The 18,520-nt window shown below is 34.7% G+C and overlaps 2 protein-coding genes across 4 annotated transcripts in view; one reads left to right on the top strand and one right to left on the bottom strand.

Annotated features, from left to right (window-relative positions):
• Nucleotides 1–17,328, top strand: part of LOC105516821 (anoctamin-3-like) — a 243,576-nt gene extending 226,248 nt beyond the window's left edge. The window contains exons 11-15 of the mRNA XM_011949155.1: nt 1,840–1,982; nt 4,230–4,364; nt 10,102–10,198; nt 16,849–16,909; nt 17,291–17,328. Of these exons, the coding sequence (XP_011804545.1) occupies nt 1,840–1,982; nt 4,230–4,364; nt 10,102–10,198; nt 16,849–16,909; nt 17,291–17,328 (474 nt within the window). The remainder of the gene's footprint in view (nt 1–1,839; nt 1,983–4,229; nt 4,365–10,101; nt 10,199–16,848; nt 16,910–17,290) is intronic.
• MUC15 (mucin 15, cell surface associated) overlaps nt 16,160–18,520 on the bottom strand; it is a 13,339-nt gene continuing 10,978 nt past the window's right edge. For all 3 annotated transcript variants that reach the window (XM_011949151.1, XM_011949152.1, XM_011949153.1), the window contains one exon: nt 16,160–18,333. In XM_011949151.1, the coding sequence (XP_011804541.1) occupies nt 18,173–18,333 (161 nt within the window). In that variant the 3' untranslated portion in view covers nt 16,160–18,172. The remainder of the gene's footprint in view (nt 18,334–18,520) is intronic.

The following is an 18,520-nucleotide window of genomic DNA, read 5'->3' on the forward strand; positions in this document are numbered from 1 at the left end:
GCAAACAAAAAAATGGCTAAGGCATGTTTCACATGTTTGTATATATTTGTTGTTCAATAAAGATCTACTCTACTTCAGGATGCATATTCTAGTAAATAACAGCCTTCAACTTGAATTAGTCTTGAAATATTGTTGTATTCATGGTTTATATCATTTATGTTGATGGAGGATAATTTGTTTTTTACTTTTGGAAATCATGAAATCTGTATTAACAAGGTCTTAAGTCTGTGGTTAAATATAAATATTTATAGAATGAAAGAAAAGGACCATTTATATTATTATATATGTTAATATTTTAAGCTGTTTATGAAGTATAAACATCAAGAATAAATCACAACTGAGTCAGTGCCCCCAGCATAAAACAGGTGGACACTGAAAGGGGTACTTGTAGAGAATTTAATAAAAGAACTATATATAGAAGCATAAGCCGGAGTCAAGGGAGACAGTGACAGATGAGGAAGCTCCCAGGGACTAGCACAGCTGGAAGTTGCTATCAAACCTAGATCTTGAAGGGACAGGGGGAGAAAGCATTTGGCAGAACCTGTCAAAATTTATACCAAAAATTTGACCTTAGGAAGAAAGCAGCCATGGCCAAACCATGGCCCAAGAAAGAGGAAACCAGGGTGATAAACCCCATCTCTTATATTGCCCTCTAATCTCCTGCTAGCACATTCAGTCAGTCAACAAGCCCATCAGGAAGCCAGAAGAAAATGGGAGGGAACAAAGCTTATAGAGTGCATAGCAGTAGACCCCCTAGTGCCTATAATGAAAGGAAAAAAGTAGAATGAGGATCTGGAGATACAGAGGATAAACATCCACCACCAAACGCTTTTGATTTCAAACGTTAAGTATTTGGGCATATTCAGAACCAAGATGTTTTATTTCTTAGTTTGATGACCACAAGAAATTCTCAGATTTTATTTTATGCAGATGGGAGAATTATTTTAGATACTGTGAACCCAGTGAAATGTGCTGGTTCACAAAGCTGTATCTATTAGGAATTAAAATGAAGTTAGGATTTGCAAGCATGCATTCTAGTGTCAATAATTACATTTACTTAGCTTATTTCACTTAAGATAATGTCCTCCAGTCTTATCCATGTTGTTGCAAATGACAGGATCTTCTCCTTTTTAAGGTTAAGTAGTTTTTCATTGTGTATATATATCATATTTTCTTTATAAGCCACTGAAATGCAAATACTACATAATCTCATGTATGGGTAGAATCTAAAAAAGTTGAACTCATAGAAGCAGAGAATAGAATAGTAGTCACCAAAGGCTGGGGTGGGGAGGAGGCAGAAATTGGAGAAAAGTTGGTCAAAGGATACAAAATGAATTTAAATAGGAAGAATAAGTTCCAGAGATCTATTGTACAACATGGTGACTATACTTAATAATAATGTATTTTATGGTTGAAAATTGCTGAGTACATTTTAAATGTTCTTACTATATAATAAGAATAAATATGTGAGGTAATGCATATGTTAATTAGCTTCAGTCATTCAAAACTATATGCATATTTCAAAATATCATGCATGCAATAAATATATACAATTTTTGTTGACAAAAAATAAACAGAAAGTATAAGTTCTCATCTATAGAAGACATTACTCTTGCTTCTTCAGATAATTCCAGCAAGCAGCCTTTATTTTCGGTAAATAGGTTTATTCAGCCACTATTACCACTTCTTTGATTGTTGACATAGGAGGATATTTTTTCTTTAAAAAATTATATTTCTGTCTTTAATTGGCAAAGGGAAGGAGTGTGTGGTGTAATACTCACTCAAGAGAAAGTTTATAAAAGAGTATAGAGGGCATTTGAACATGTTTTTACCCCTTAGGAACTTAACTTGTGTTACCAAAATTTAGATGGTAATGAGGCAAACATGGATAGTAAACTATTTATGCATAGCATTTTCTACAAGACCCATTTTTCTACAACTAGCAGAAAGATTGTCTTAAGATTTATGACTACTTATTTTGAGTAAGTTGTTCTTAAAACCACACACTTTTGAGGACATGCATCTCTTACTGTGTTGCTTCCTATCTGTAGTGAGAGAAAGAGGGTGTTCAAAGTTGAATTTCTTTATCTTTGGTTATGGATAATGGAGACCCATAGGCACAGCCTGTATTGTCTCATGATGAATAAAGTAGTTCCTTAGTAGTGGATGGAAAGTCAGATACAGGCAATTCCTTTTTTATATAAATAACCATTTCTGGACATGTGTCCATGGTTTTTCCCACTTTAAAAATAAATTTAAATGTTTTATAGCTAAGTCCTATTTTAGTTGCAATCTGTTTTTCCATGAAAAATATTTGAAACTACGAAAAGCACATATTCAAAATCATCAGTTATAAAATTTGCGTAGCAAAATTCTTATATGGCAATTTTAAAAAATATTTCACAATAGGCATTGGAGGCATTTGTATTTAAAAACAATGTCACTAAAGGAAACAATTCTAAAAGCATAGATTTCCACATTGTTTCATTTTATGATAGAAATTATTTCAGCAGCGGAATTATATCATTGAATGAAATATGACACAGGGCAGAAATATTAAAAAAAAAAAAACAGATAAAAAGAGAGCTGTGGTTGTGTGATGGGTAGTTACCCAACAGCAGCCCCCACTTCCTCCCCTTCCTCCTTGCTCTGTTTGGAACACAGGAATCATAGAAGATTGTGAGTACCAGTGCTCTAAGGCAAGGACATTTTTCATTAGCCTTTTTTACATGGCACCAGCTCCTTCTTCTCCGGACACAGATCTGAAATATACTTTTACTTAGGTGACTATACTTCACCAAATAGTATTGTTGCTTCTCTTAATCTTCAACAATGCGTAATTTAAAATCTCTATATCATACTGATATACATGATGCTGTCTATATCCGCTGAATTGTCTGTGCAATCCTCTGTCATCAAAATTATAAAGGTCCTCTACTGTGTTAGTAACATGTGCTAAAAAGTTTGCTCCACCCCACAGAGGAACACTTGTTCAAGCAAACAAATTTTTTTCAATACCTGTTAATATGTTTCCATCTCAAAGTAGAATATTATTATTGTATAAGAAGTAAATTTTCTATTGATCTGTGTTTCCTAGGAGAGAAAAATAAAATGAAAAAAAAGGAGAAGTGATGTTTGATGGATGATTATTCCAGGTCTACACGCAGTAGAATATGCAAAAGATTTAATTAGCACAACACAGAGAATGAAGCAGAAAGAGAATAGTTTTCAGAAAGAGAAGCCTTGTTAAGGAAATATGATAAGAGAATTTTCTTCTTAGCAAGAATCACTGCTCGGTGCAGTATTCCCAAACCAACTTTAAAGTGCCAATCTTTGTTGCAGGAACAAAACTGTGTGTGTTAAGTAACCATCTTTAGAAGATGGAGACCAAACAGTGGTAAAGAAGTCAGGAAATTATCATTTTTAACCAGGCCTTTAATACTGACAGTGGGTTAGGTGAAGAAAGAGCAACTGAGTAGTTATTAGAACTGTGTTATTTCTCTGCCATTTCAATTTAAATGATATTCATCAGCTAGAGGGGAATTAAATGCATTAACTCTCTTAGCATCCTTCAGTACTTTCTGTGGTGGTTACTAGTGAAGCAACACACAGGTCTACCTTTCAGCAGCCAATCGTATAGGGAGGAAAAGGAATGTAAGAATGACCAGTAATTGCCATACATTTTTGTAAGTTGAGGGACAACATTAACCAGGGTAAGTCCTGCGTGCTTTGGAAACTGCAGAGTTGAGCTTTGTTAAGGAAGATGTGACATAATGGTGCACATTATGTCTAGCCTAAGGGTGTCTGGTGAAGGGTGCAGACGGAGGGGGAAATCTAACCTGCTCTTAGCACCCACCTAGAGGGGAGACCTTTTTCCAATTTTCATGAAAGCTATATGGTTTAGAGCAGCTCTGTGATGTGAAAAATGAAAAGGGATGCTAGTAGGAAGATGGAGAAAAGCAAGGTTTATGAGCCATGTTAAGAAGTATGTCATATACATAAAGACATGTGACAGAATTGCCCCTATATTGAAAAGGTTTAAAAATAAACAATATTGACATTATTGAATTAATTGACAAGCAGGAGTATCAGATACTGTAGATGGAGCTGAGGAGGAACCGAGTGTAGCCTCAAGTTTCCGTCTGAAATTCTGACTAGGTGTGGCATCAATAGTTGTAATATTGCTTATGTTGCCTTAACTCAGTCTAAGGATTTACTTTCTCATGCAGGCTATACTTTGGTGAGAAGATTGGACTATACTTTGCTTGGCTGGGATGGTATACTGGAATGTTGATTCCTGCAGCAATTGTTGGTTTGTGCGTTTTCTTCTATGGATTATTTACAATGAATAAAAGTCAAGTAAGGTAGGCTATTAAGAGACCTATTAAAAATGTTTGGCCTGTCTTCTGAGTGGGCAAAGGTTTAACGATAATGCTGACTATAAAAAACAAATGGTTGATGATACTACAATTTAATTTATTTGCTATTTCTGTTTCTTGACTTTTTTTTTTTTTGGTAGGAAGGGAACACTATTACAAAAGGTCATTTTAATATTTTCATATGCAAACTATCTTGAGTAATTTCCAAGAATGTTTACGTTAAATTCCTCTTTCCAGTATATACCACATAACTCAAAAATTTGATAGTTTTGTGTGATTTACATTTGCATAGCATTTGTTAGTCTAGAAGGCCTTCTCAATATATTCATTCAAATCATTATAATAGCTATAATTTATAATTTCAATTTATAATTTACAAAGCCCTTCAAAATATCTTGTTTCATTTGCTATAACCTTCACTACCACCCTTGGAGATGCATAGCTCTTTTTGCACATGAGGGAACCTAATAGACTTAAAGATGTCTAAACAAAACAATTGTACCGCATAAATTCTGCTCTAAGCAACCTTCTCTACTCTCCTGAGTACATGACAGATCATAACATACTTTCTACTTTATTATTACTCTCTGGAGGAACAAATATTTATAAATTTTATTTAGCATACACTTAAGATATGGAGATTGTAGTGAAATCAGGTTTGACAAAAGTCAAACATATATCAAAATAGTGTTGCTTCTGTTAAAGTTGAAGTGACTTGAGATTTGGAAATAGGAACAGTACATTATTATTCAGCAAGGACAAGAGTCACCCTAGCATTAAATAATCTTAACAGCATTTTCTATTTAATCAATCACAAGTATATTATCAACTTTAACTTTGTATGGTAAAATTCAAAATCTGAAAAATATCTCTCCCCTTTCTTTCAAAGCTCAACACGTTCTTCTCTTTTGATCCATCTTTTAACCATGGCCTTGCTACCAGATACTGAACATGACAGTTAATGTTAAGGTTATATTCTTCATGAGATCATAAAAATTAATTTCCCTGAATTTTCCTTAACGTATATAATATGTATATGTATGTATATGTACAGCAATTATGCTTAAAAATGAAACAGCTTTATTGTCCGAGAATTAAATCCTATTCAATAACCAAATTGCTTGATTCGATATCTCAAAGTCCTGTTGTTCTTCATGAATGCCAAAAGCTAAATAACATGAAAACAAAGAAACACCTACTGCTCAAACCCATTTAATCTAGTCATGGGTTAATTTCAGGGTTTTGCAAACTCATTACCATCCTGCAAGGTAGCATCTTCCTGAACAAACTTCTGCCCACCGGAAACAGCCATCCTCCTTTTGGGCATTTCCTCATATTCTGTTGTATCAGTAACATCTGGGGCTCCGAAGAAAGGTTGTGGTTTAGAGTTACAATGAATTGGAAAAAAAATAAACCATTTTAAAATAAGTTTTAAAATATGGAAAGTGAGTCTTCAAGTTGGTCCTATGGAGAACATATTAACAAAATGTTAACATATGATATAGACTTCCCAACTCCACCACTACAAAGCTGAAAATGAACAAAGAGGAATGAAGGGAATAGATTTGCTGTTTCTATTGATTTATATACCAATGGGGTAAATTAGGCTCTTTTTGTATGAGATAAGTATTCTTTAACCTTTAGTACAAGGAGTGTTCTAAAAGGCATTAGCAAACTCTTTTCTTCAGTGCTGTATGGTATTATATTACTCCCACTTCTGTCACACTATAATTAAGATCCTGTCAGACTTTCTATTCTAAACCAAGATAAGCAGCACTGAATATCTTGACTGAAAATTTGGGGACTGAAATTTTCCATTCAAGGTGTCAGACATGGTTGAGTTGTAGGTGTTATCATGGTGGGTGGGGGAAGGAGAGCAAGCTTTTATTTTGTGTTGACTTATGTTAGTATAATTTTATTAAGCTCTTTTTTGCTTGTTGCAGGGTAGAAAAATGTTCCAAAGCTGCAGATGTGGCTCTGTTGATTATGTTTCTACCAGTTAGGTCCAACTAAATTAAGATCATGTTTCTTAATTGCCCTACACTTAATTATAGACGTATATAACAATCAGGTTTTAGATGACTGTATATACATACGTGTATATATTTACATGTATACACTGGTCTTACATGGTGAAATATGGCCATATCTGTGCCTGGGAAAAGATATAGGAATTTGAAAATGAACAGGCACAGATACATGTGGCCTGGTTTTAAGGCCCTGGGTTTCAGGAACCAGGAAACAGACCTGAAGCCCCAACTGTCTGGTCTGTTCTTGCCTTTTCAGCATCAGAACTCACCAAGAAATGAATATGGTACTCAATATTGACCAGATTTTTTAAAGTCTTTGCTTCTTAGAGGATTTCCAAGCCCTCTCTTGACACTGTGCTTAGCAATAAGTTTCTTTCATTTATCAAGTGCCTGCAATGTGTAAAGTACATTGTAAATATTTTCAATCTAATATCCCAGTTAGATATCCCCATATAAGAAGAATAAATTAATCCCCTAAAAAAAAGTGACTTGGTCAGGGACTATATCTAGTAAGTAGTCAACTAAGTTTCAAACCTATTTCTGATTTTTAAAATTGTCAATAGTGTTGACAACTATATGATTATGATTAATATATAATTAATTACAGAAATAAATTAATACCATCAATTAATGTTTTATTAATTTATATTTAATTATCAATTGGTTATTAATAAGTGTTTATTGGTGATGAGAACACAGTGTGAGATCTAGCCTCTTAATACATTTTTAAGTGCACAAGACAGTATTATTGACCACAGGCACAATGTCGTACAGAAGTTCATTCTCTGGAATTTATTCATCTTATATAACTGAAACTTTTTGTCCATTTTACCCTCCATTCCCTCCTTCCCCTAGCCAATGGTAACCACCATTTAACTCTATTTTTTATAAGTTTGACTATTTTATATGCCTCATATAAGTTGAATTATTCAGTATTGGTTATTCTGTGATTGGCTTAATTCACTTAGCATAATTTCTTCTAGGTTTATCCATGTTATCACATATGGCAGGATTTCCTTCTTTTCTAAGACCAAATAATATTCCATTATACATATATACCACATTTTCTTTCTTCATTCATCAGTTAATAAACATTTGGGTTGTTTCCATATCTTGGATATTTTTAATAATTCTGAAATAAATGTGGGAGTGCAGACAGCTCTTCCAGATCATGATTTCATTTCTTTTGGATATGTATCCAGAAGTGGGATTGCTGAATCATATGGTAGTTCTATTTTTGATTTTTTGAGAAACCTCCCTACTGTTTTTCATGGCAGTGGACCATTTTAGATTTCTACCAGCAGTGTGCAGGATTACAATTTCCCCACATTCTCACCAATACTTACTTTTTTTTTTTAAGGAATAGTAGCAATCCTAACAGGTGTGAGGTGATTTTTTTATTGTAGTTTTGATTTGCATTTCTCTGATGATTATGTATGATTTTAAAAGCAATGATTTATCCATAATGCCCTACTGGTTTTCCTTAAACCTAGTTTCACATTTTTCTCAAAAAAAGTGTACCGTAAAGCAAATATTTTATCTTCCATTCTTTATCATGTTAACTGGATTATAAGGAAGCATGAGGACCCTCAAGTGAGTGGGTCCAAACATCCACCCCATAAATATGGAAAATTTCTCACTACTTTTATCTTTAATTGGTAGTGATGATGATTTCTATGGAATCACACTTGATGTGTATATGTAGCAATAAATACAAAACAAAAGAAAACCACAATTTCAGTGGTTGTTTAGATTGTCAAGCACTGCAGAAGAAATTAAGAAACGCTCATGATGGGAACTCTCCCTTCCTCTAGTGGTTAAGCAAAGTCAAAGAAACTTGTGATGCTCTTAAATATTTTAGGCTAAAAAATGTCAAAAGTTGTGTGATGTTTTTTGTGTATCATATATCAAGTTGAGCTTTGAGTGACTTTCAGAAAATGAATGTAATGATTCTACAGTAAAAAGATTCTGAAATTCTAGACTTGGTGCTTCAATACATCTGAGCTTTTGATTGACCCCATTTGGAAATTGAGAAAGATTATGTCATATAAACAAACTTCAATAGCTTTTTAGTATAAGATTCTAAAGCAGGACAAATTGTATCATTTGTGAAACAATGAATTATGTTAAAAAGCTCATTTCAATTATTTTTTTTTCACGAAGTGTGTTAATAGTTCTTATTCCTACAAATTACTGGTATTGACACAAGAGGAGATATAATCTTCTCTTCCTTTTTGGTTTTTAATATGTATATTTTACCTGCTTTCTCCTACTTTCTGTAGACATCCTGATTACTAGTAAGATGATGAGTGTGAAAGTAGAAGAGCTATAGTATATGTAAGACCCATTTCATCATTGTGATCATTAATAAATTATTACTTGATAGAAAAGTTCCCTTAAACTATGAAGCAAACTTTATCTCTCTTTTAGATATAGTTGATGGGGAACTGGATCTACAGTCAGAAAACCTAAGCTTGGGGTCCTTGAGGTATCTCTGGCTAGCTCTATAACTTTGAGCAAGTTCCTTAAATTGAACATTGTTTTTCTCTTTTTACTGGAGATAATTGCTGTTACCCAAGATTGGAGTGAAGACTAAACAATTTGACAAACATAAATTCATCTTGCCCACTGTAAAGCATTATATCACTATGGATCCCCACTTTGGCTTGAGATTACATACCTCCCATACTTGAAATACACATTGAAATGCATACGCTTTCTCTTTTTTTGTTTCAAGTACAAATGTGTAAAAACAGGAAATCTTGCTGTAAACATTGCTAATTAAACTTGTATTAAGGGTTGAATCCAGACACATTTTCTAAAGCCTTTAAATTTCTCTCAACATTTCTAGAGAAGATTTAAAGACAGTTAATTCAGGGGATACTAAATGGGAAAGGGCCACGTATGAGAGGAAAAGGCATAAAGCGTCCTGCAAATAAGTTGCTGAGAACTGTGAGTCTTTGAGGCTTTTCGGAAATGGTTACTGATGTGTTAGTGCTGTCACAAAGTCATCTAAAATGTATGCTGAGATTGTTTTAAAGGCAGTGGACATAAAACTGAAGAGATGTGTCGTAAAGTTACATTCTAATAGAGAACATATTTACATAAATATAAACTATGGCATGTCATTGTGACAGTGTATGTCAAGGCACTGCAAAAGACCCCAATAAACAAACATAAAAAAGCAATTATTTTAATCTCCGATGAACATTCTGCACCAATACGTACTGCAGTGGGTGTTATAAATTGTATAATCACCAGACTTGAGAAATCCAAATAGGTTTGATTCCAGCTCAGCCACTTCCAAGCCTGTGAGTTTGGCTAAAACTCCATTGGTAAATACCTCACAAGATTATCCTGAGTGCCATGAAATCATGTATAAAAGTGTGATTGTAGACAGAGTTTCACCAGATATCACACAAGTGTAAAATATGGCCTGTTATCATTATAATTATCTTGACAATGTTTTCTAAAATTAAAGAAGCAAATCAAAACTTTCACATCACAAATATTCTGAAGTGTTTGAGTTGGAGTCACACCACAGTGCCCACCACTCCCCACTATTCCCATTTCTTCTCCTTTTCCTCTCTGCCTTGCTGCTTCCAACAAGATTTGCTGCAGGGGCTAAGTGAATTTCTAGTCACAGTTTCATGCTATGTTTTTGTGGGGTTTTTTTCTTTTTTTTTCTCAAGCCAAGAAATTTGTAAAGCCACTGAAGTCTTTATGTGCCCTCTCTGTGACAAGAACTGCTCCCTGCAGAGACTCAACGACAGCTGTATCTATGCCAAGGTGAGTGTGGACCCTCGCATTCTTCTCCCTGAGCAGTACTGAGAAGCAGGCAGTAAGAAGTCCTCCAGTCAACAGCTTTTTACCAAAGTTAAGGTTCTCAGTTATACCTGATATAAATGGCGAATTGATGGGTGCTGACGAGTGGATGGGTGCAGCACACCAACATGGCACAAGCATACATATGCAACAAACCTGCACGTTATGCACATGTACCCTAGAACTTAAAGTATAATAATAAAAAAAAAAATAATTAATTAAAAAAAACCATGCTACATAAAAAAAAGAGTTTCAACCATCATAAGTGCCATTGACAACTGAATAAAATTTCAGTCTATTGTAATTACAAAGCGAGTATACTTTTATTTGAACATTTTTGTCTCCCTTTGTTTTTATAACTGATTTTTGCCACTGTAGATAAACATAAACTTCCACGTGTAATTATATCCAGATTCTTTTTAGGAAACAGTTACTTCTATTGCTGTTTACTAAATTTGTATGGTACATGAAAACTTATTAAGTTAAAATACTTCTATTGGTACAGAGAAAATGAAATAACATTCAAAAAGTCCCCAAATTGCTGCCTATTAGAATTACCTGAAGGGCTTTTAAAACTCCTGAAGCTCAGGTCAACCCCAGAGCAATTAAATCAGAACCTTTGGGACTGGAACATAGATACTGGTATATTTCAGATTTTCCTGGGTGATTTCAGTGTTCCTCCAAGTTTAAGAAACACTGAATTCTACATTATTATTTTTGTTTGTAAAACAGTTTTATACAAGTATAATTAACATGTAATGAAATATACCTATTTAAAGTATATGAATTGATACATTTTGTTATATGCGTGCACCTGTGAAACCATTAGCATAATCAAGATAATGAACATATCATCTCCAACATTTTCTTCACTCCCTTTTAATCTCTGCCTCCCTGACCTTCCCCTGCGCTCTAGCAGCTGACTGCTTTGTATCATTATAGATACATTTGTATTTTCTAGATTCTTGTCTGAATTGAATCATGTATTTATGTATTTTCTTCTGACTTCTTTCACACAACATATTTATTGAGATTCATTCATAATGTAGCATTTATCAATAGATCATTTTTATTGCTGAACATTATTCCATAATATCTATCCTGTTTATTTCTTTACCTATTATCAAAATTTTTGATTGTTTCAAATTGTTACCTATTTTAAACAAGTTTTCTATTAACATTCATCTACAAGCCCTTGTATGGACAAATGCTATCATTTCTCTTGGGTAAATACCTAGGAGTAGACTGGTTAGATCACTTGGTAGGTATATGGTTAGCCTATGAAAACCCTGCTAAGCAAAACCTTTCTTATGTGTTTATACCTTTTACATACCCACCCATGGTATATGAGAATTCCAGTTTTCTGTGTAGTCACCGAGCCGCAGTGTGGTCAATCTTTATGAATTTTAACAATTCTAAGCTCTTTCTGTGTATGCTACCCAAGTCACTGTGCATAATGAGGGTTCCCAGTGGCTGATGGGAACAGGCACTATTCCTGACTCCAGTCTCTCAAATGGCACTTTCCTTAACAGATGGTTTCCTTGTATACATGCTCACTGGGTACTGCCTAGGTTGTTCTTCTCTACACCCTGAGAACTCTTTAAGGCAGTAATCTGAGTAGTAATAAAGTGAACGTTGTTTGTTTTCTGTCTCTCATTGCCCTTTGTTGCCTGATGTCTACCATCTTGTAATCTGTTGTTTTATATATTTTGTGCATTTGGGGGGTGTTTCCAGCATAGGGATAAAATTAATCCCTCTTACTCCATCATTTCCAGAAGTGGAGATCTCCATACAATTGATTTTGACAAGGCTGGGTGCAAAATCCAAAGCCACTCAATGTCCTTACTACAAGAACATAAGTAAAGTTAAAGTCTGTTTTGTTCATACTTTAATTTCAGAATAAATGTTTAGTTTTTCATTCTTTTATATGTTCCATAAAGATGATAGGGACTTAGAAACATGGTTATCTTGTTTGGAGGCAGCATTTTCTCATCACTTTTTGCTAGAACCAAGTGTGTTAAGAGTTATTAGATGTATATACATATGTCTCTCTCCTAGCCTATGTATTTTAGACATATAACAGCCTAGAAATGCCAAAAATATCCAGATACTTCTTCTTTCACTTGGACATATCTAATAACACACACTGGCATTATTTTAACACTGAAGACAAGAAGTATCCACATATGGCAGAGTGATAAAGTGAGGAAGCTGTCCAAGGAAACACTACATCTAGGGTGCTTTTGTCATCGTGCAGTAAATACATCTCTTCTCAACAGAGAAAGGTACATTTAAGGACAGGGATGACTCACAAAGAATTCCCTTAATAACTTGTATAAGGAAGGTGGAAAAGTTAGCTTGCAAAGGAGAATATTGCCTCATGGAAGAATGTAAGAAATACAACCCACCAGGATGAAATGTCTTTTATTTGTTCCTCTACGATAAAATGTAGCTACTTGTTTTATACCTTAAAAATAGGAGTTCCTCTTCCCTTACTGGATGGAAATCAACAATCTATTTTACTATAAATTTTCATATTTAAATATCTCATAATTTTTCGATGGGTAGAATCAGATATAAGGGAGCAGATTTTTGCCAAAGGTACAAACCAACAAATCTAGGATCATCTAGAGGCAAAATCACCTGGACACGTGATCTATGGAGTTCTCAATTCAGTTCCTTACAGAATCCATTACTGCTTGTGACAAATAAAAGGAAATCAAATTTTCCATATTATATTGAAAAGGACGTGTGTACATGTAACTATTCCCCTTTATAATTTCAGTGATATGTCTGCATGAAAAGAACTGGTCCTATAATATGATAAACATTAATATTTAAGTACATTAATGTTTCCTGTCATGACTAGTTTTATTTTAGTACTTAAAAGAATTGGAATTAGGATATTTTTGCAATTAAGTAATTTCGTGATATTTGCACTGACACTACGTTGTCAAATCCTATGATTCTAGGAATTCTTATCTAAGGTGAAATAATTAGCTAGAAGATCCTAAAGCTGTTTTTAATATAATTACCCAACCCCTTGAAGTTAAGTCTTATTCATAGTAATTTTTTTAAAGAAAAACTTTAGTTTAACAAACATTTACTCAATACCCAGTATGAACCTCAGGCTGTATACTGATTTGAGGTTACAACAGAAGCAGAAGAGAAGCTATTCTTTGCAAGAAACTGTTTGGACGAACGGAGGCAAAATGGCGCATTTCCCGGTTCTTCATCACCGGCTTTTCCCGCGCGTGCAAAAATGCAGCTGACGCCCGGGAAGGTGCAGATTAATCAGGCATGCGCCAGGTGATGTCAATCCGAAGAGACTAAGATTTACCTGGTGGCACCTGCGGAGCGCCCCCCCTCCCCCGACACACACCCATGCCCCGCCGATTGCCCTTCCACTCCTAGAAAAGCCACTCCTGGCAGACGCGCGGGGCGGGCTTCCTTAGCCCCCGCCTTTGCCAGGACTGCATTAGGAACTCTGCCCGAGAGCTCTACCGGGTGACTCTCTCGGCCTCCTTTGCCGGAGGCCAACAGACTTCACCCCCATACGTTTTTCCCTGGAGCTAGATAACCAAAGAATAAATTAGCAGTTTTGCTTTTAGCCTTGCCTACTCGCTGGTTCTTTTGTGCTCTCTCTGGTGGTCTTAGAAAAACAAATCAGAAACTTCATTGAAAAGAAAAAGAGTGTGTATAAGACTGTACACCCTATTATCTAGAACATTTGTGATAAAGCAGGTTTCTGGACCCCACTTCCTGAAATTGAAAATCAGCTAGTCAAGGGTGAGGCCTGAAACTCTCTATGTTAACAACTCCTTAGGTGACTCTAATTTCTAGGACCAAATTTTTAAAAGATACATGGAGAATAGTCTTATCAATACCTATTTTTTATGTAGCTTCTGCTCAGGTCCAGCAAATGAAATGGTTATTGAGGTTTCACCCTGCTCAAGAGTTAAGGAATGAGGAAGTGAAAGGGCGTGACCTCCAGCTTCAATTCTGACTCCCTGCCCTCCAAGTCTCTAGTCATAGCTCTGCGTACATGGTTGAATCTACCAAGGAGTCATCTTATTCTTATCCTGGAGGGACTTTAGTGGGATATAAGTGGCATTTTTCAGAGCCTTATGTTTTTCTGAACCTATAAAGCAATTTTAGAGCAAGACCCAGCAGGTATAATGCAGAAAACATAGACTCAGCTTCCAACCTAACAAGAAAGCTATCTCTTTAACAGTACCCACATTTTTTGATTTGTAGCCACACTCAGCTCTTCAAGAGAAATCAGGTGTCAAAGAAATTGAACAATGTGTACTTAAATCAAGCTTTGAAGCTAAGTTTGCGACCTTTTTTATATGTTATGCCTAGTCACATTAACAGTGTTGAACATAATGCTTGCCATGGGCCCTCCATTCACAAAGGCAAGCTGTTTTTCTAATAGAATAATTTCATGTATTACATATGTAATTATATATGGAGGACAAGATTCTTTTTGCTTTTAGAAAAAATCTTCTATGCTGCTTATGGAATTTTCTCAATATTTTATTTGGAGTTTCTTCAATATAATAAGTGTTCTTATCCTATTAGACAGAACGCTACTTATCACTTAATTCTCCTGTCAATCACCCGTGATCTAAACTTGAGCCATTTCACAGTAAGCTTGACTCTTCCTTCGCTCTTTTTCCCATTTTCATTCAGCAGCTCATATGTCAGCACCCTAAATAAAGCCCTTAACACCTCAAGCTATAACTACCGACTTCTTGCTGTTCTTGTTGTCTCTATGATCTCCCATATCATAATACATCCCATGTGTAAAAGCTTGGTAAATCTAACACATGATTAAACACTGTTGTACTCTTCCTTAGAGCAAGTTCTGAAGTCTTCTCTAATGCTCCTTCTAGCTTTATCTCTCATTAGATGTATGTAATCCCACATTACAAGAATATTACATGTACTCCAACTTCATCTCATGAAGGTGTTTCTAAACTGTTAATGTTTAAATTTATTAACTTAAAATGCCTGAAAGATTTGTTAGCAAACCAAGTAAGAAAAAAAATGAGAAGCACTTTAAAGGAAAATACTACACAGACCATGACAAGTTCATGCAACACAGTTGTTACTAAGGATGGTTTTTTATTTGCCACTTTTCTCAAAGCATGGCTATTTCTGGAGCAGTGGAGAGCCATTATTTCTTGGTGACCTGTAAATCCCCACAGTCTGTTCTAACACTCTTAAGAGACTGTTTCCTGTATGATGTTGGTTTACAAAGGAAAACAGACAGCTGTTCAGCGGTTCAGCAGCCTCAGGTGTCTCTATGGGACGTCTTAGAAAAAAAAATTCTTGATTCCCTGCTGGGTATAATTTTATGAGTGCTGTGGGAGAATTTCTTTATGATCCTTTTCTCTCCTAATATAAATGTACACTGATGATTGTTTTGAAAACCAATTTTTATATTATTTTTTAGAAATGCCATGCCTTAACCAACAATGAATTTTAGAGCCATATGGGACATTTTGCACCTATCCACCAACCTTCAAAGGGAGCACTTCTTTTCTATGATGATATTATCAATAATACCATATTATAGAAAAATGCGTTTTATGATGACTTGCTTTATGTATATTTTGCAGTGTGTTCCAGATGTTACAACTGAAATATACATTACTGTTATTTTAATGCTCTCATTGAGCACCCTCTGGATGTCAGATTGAGCAAGAACACCATTCCATTCCAGCTTTTCTTATAATACTGTACTTCAGCACATGATTGTCCTCACCCTCCTATGAGGATAATGCCCCTATTTTCTCTATAGTTTCTATGGAATTTTTGTGCTGGCCAAACATTTTTTGCCTTCACTGTGTTAGTTTAATTTCTCTCACTAAGTTACATATATACTGAGGGCATTATGCAAATGCAAACAAGCAAAGGTAAATTGAATTTATATTTTATTAAAATCAAACAATACTTACAAGCCTTAAAATTTGATTCAATAACATTATAAAACTATGCATCCTTCTTTATGAAGTTTCAGTTATCTGATTAAAAAACACTTTGTTTCATGAGTGTCCAGTGATTTATGAAATTTCTGAAACAAATTAAGATGGGATATGTTACATCTTATAGCCATTATTGGACCCATCCTACATTTTGAAGGACTAAGAGAATAGAGTTAGCTATTGGAAATGCTGGCTCACTGGAAGAATCCTGCATTTTCCAACTTCCCCACTCCTAGACATTTTGCTAACAGGAATTGCAAGTAGGAATGCCTCCCCTGAAAAACTAATTTCATACAAGTTTCATTGTAGTTTGACAATCTGTGACCCGCAAATACTTCCATAGGATGGTAGAATTATTTATAATTAGAAATGATGGTGGGGTATAAAGGGAATCAAGAGAGGAGAGAAGAGGGCTAATGTTGTTTCTTTACCTCTCCCTGTGAGAAAAATCATGTGAAATTGATGCAGGACCCATGAAAGGATTTCATATATAATATTTCCATACTATAAAATAATATGATTCTATTTGAGAAAAAATCATAGTACCTGAGTGCAAACAGCATTCACTGGATTATTATAATCAATTTGCATGACTAATATTTCTGTTTGTTTTCTCCTCAGGTGACATATTTGTTTGATAATGGAGGGACAGTCTTCTTTGCTATTTTTATGGCAATATGGGGTAAGTACTTTCTATCCCTTATTTTCTGAAGCTGTTTCTGTGTTTCTACATACACACACATGCGCGTGCAGACACACACACACACACACACACCATGAATCAATTAAAAAATAAAGCCTCTAGGTTGGTACTTGCTTTGTTTGCTCTCTTCGTACATTCACTGCTTCTTTAGGAATTTAACTCTTGATCTCATCCTCTCATCTCTAAAACCTAGACTTTCCTACATCAAGGAACATATTTTTTCTATGAAAGGCAGGTGGTAATTAAAAACAAACTGAAACATACTAGAATCCAAATTAATCTTCTTATATTATTGCTTATGAAACTGATGCTCAGTAAAAAGTTGTTTGATACTTCCATTCATCTTTTTTAACCTTATAGTTCATTCATTTAAAGATGCAGAATCTATTCCATTATGATTGAGCAATAATGTCTAATATAAGAAATCTAGTTCCTATCTAGCAACTTAAAACTGTACAAATTATGTACAGGTATATTCTTTGGTTAACTTTTTTTTTTTTTTAACCACAATTCTCATTTAGTTTTTAAGGCACCCAAATAATTGAAGCCTAAGGTATATTAAGACAAGTTAAAATTCCCAAGACCTTTGAAGACTTTTAAAGAAGCTATTACTTTCCTGGGTAGGGTCAGTTTTCCTGCCATGGCCCCGTGGAGTGCAGTCGTCAGCTTGGCAACTCAAGGGGCTGATCATGTGTGTGCTGATCTAGAAAATTATAATGTACTGGAATAAGGTCTCTAATTTCTATTGCCTCAATTTCCCAGTAACAGAAACTCTGGGCTATGTCCTCTTTTTAGCTTTAAAAAGCACCCTTTCAATTTTCTTTTAAGAACACGTAATCTTGAATTATGGCACTAGGGCTGCAGGCAGAGCAGTAAAGAGTCAACTTCAGTGTTTTAGAATTTCTTGGTGGAATAATTTTTATTATTAAATTAACAGGCAGGTCTGTAATGGTGAAATCTTTTAGTTTTATCTGATTCTACAAATATTTTCTACTAAGAAAATAATACTAAAATACAAATTAAGGCTACTTAGTAAATGCCTCAGGATGGCCAAAAATTGTAAGAAAGAAAACCTTTGGATGATACATCCTGTCTACATTTCTGCTACTGGTCTCCTGTTTTATGATTCTCCTTGGCAAAATCCACATGACAGTAATTTTGTGTAACCTTCTGAAAGATGAATTTGTCAACAGGCTAGGATGTAGATGACACTTGCTGTTTGATGCCTTTTTCCTTTTAGTTCTATACAGAAGTACGAAGTGGAGGTATGTCATCCATAGGAATGCCATCACGTGCATTTTCTTGACTTTCTGGCATGGCTGAATCATTCAAATTTGGATTGTAGTAGCTAGAATTCCCAAAACTCACATCATAAGGTTCCGGTGCATTGTCTAATCGCAGAACTAAAAAAGTAACAAAATAATATTGTTTCACAGTGATACTCTGAGAGATTCATGTTCAGACATCCAGCAAAGTATAGGAATTATTCTAGATGAGAAAATAAGTAGAGTTTTATATGGGCTTTTTAGATTTTAGTTTTAAAATTTTAAATAAGTAGATGTTTTTCAAGCTTCATTTTTTATAAGATTA

Source organism: Colobus angolensis, unplaced genomic scaffold (genome assembly GCF_000951035.1).
Source record: "Colobus angolensis palliatus isolate OR3802 unplaced genomic scaffold, Cang.pa_1.0 Scaffold290, whole genome shotgun sequence".
NCBI lineage: Eukaryota > Metazoa > Chordata > Mammalia > Primates > Cercopithecidae > Colobus > Colobus angolensis.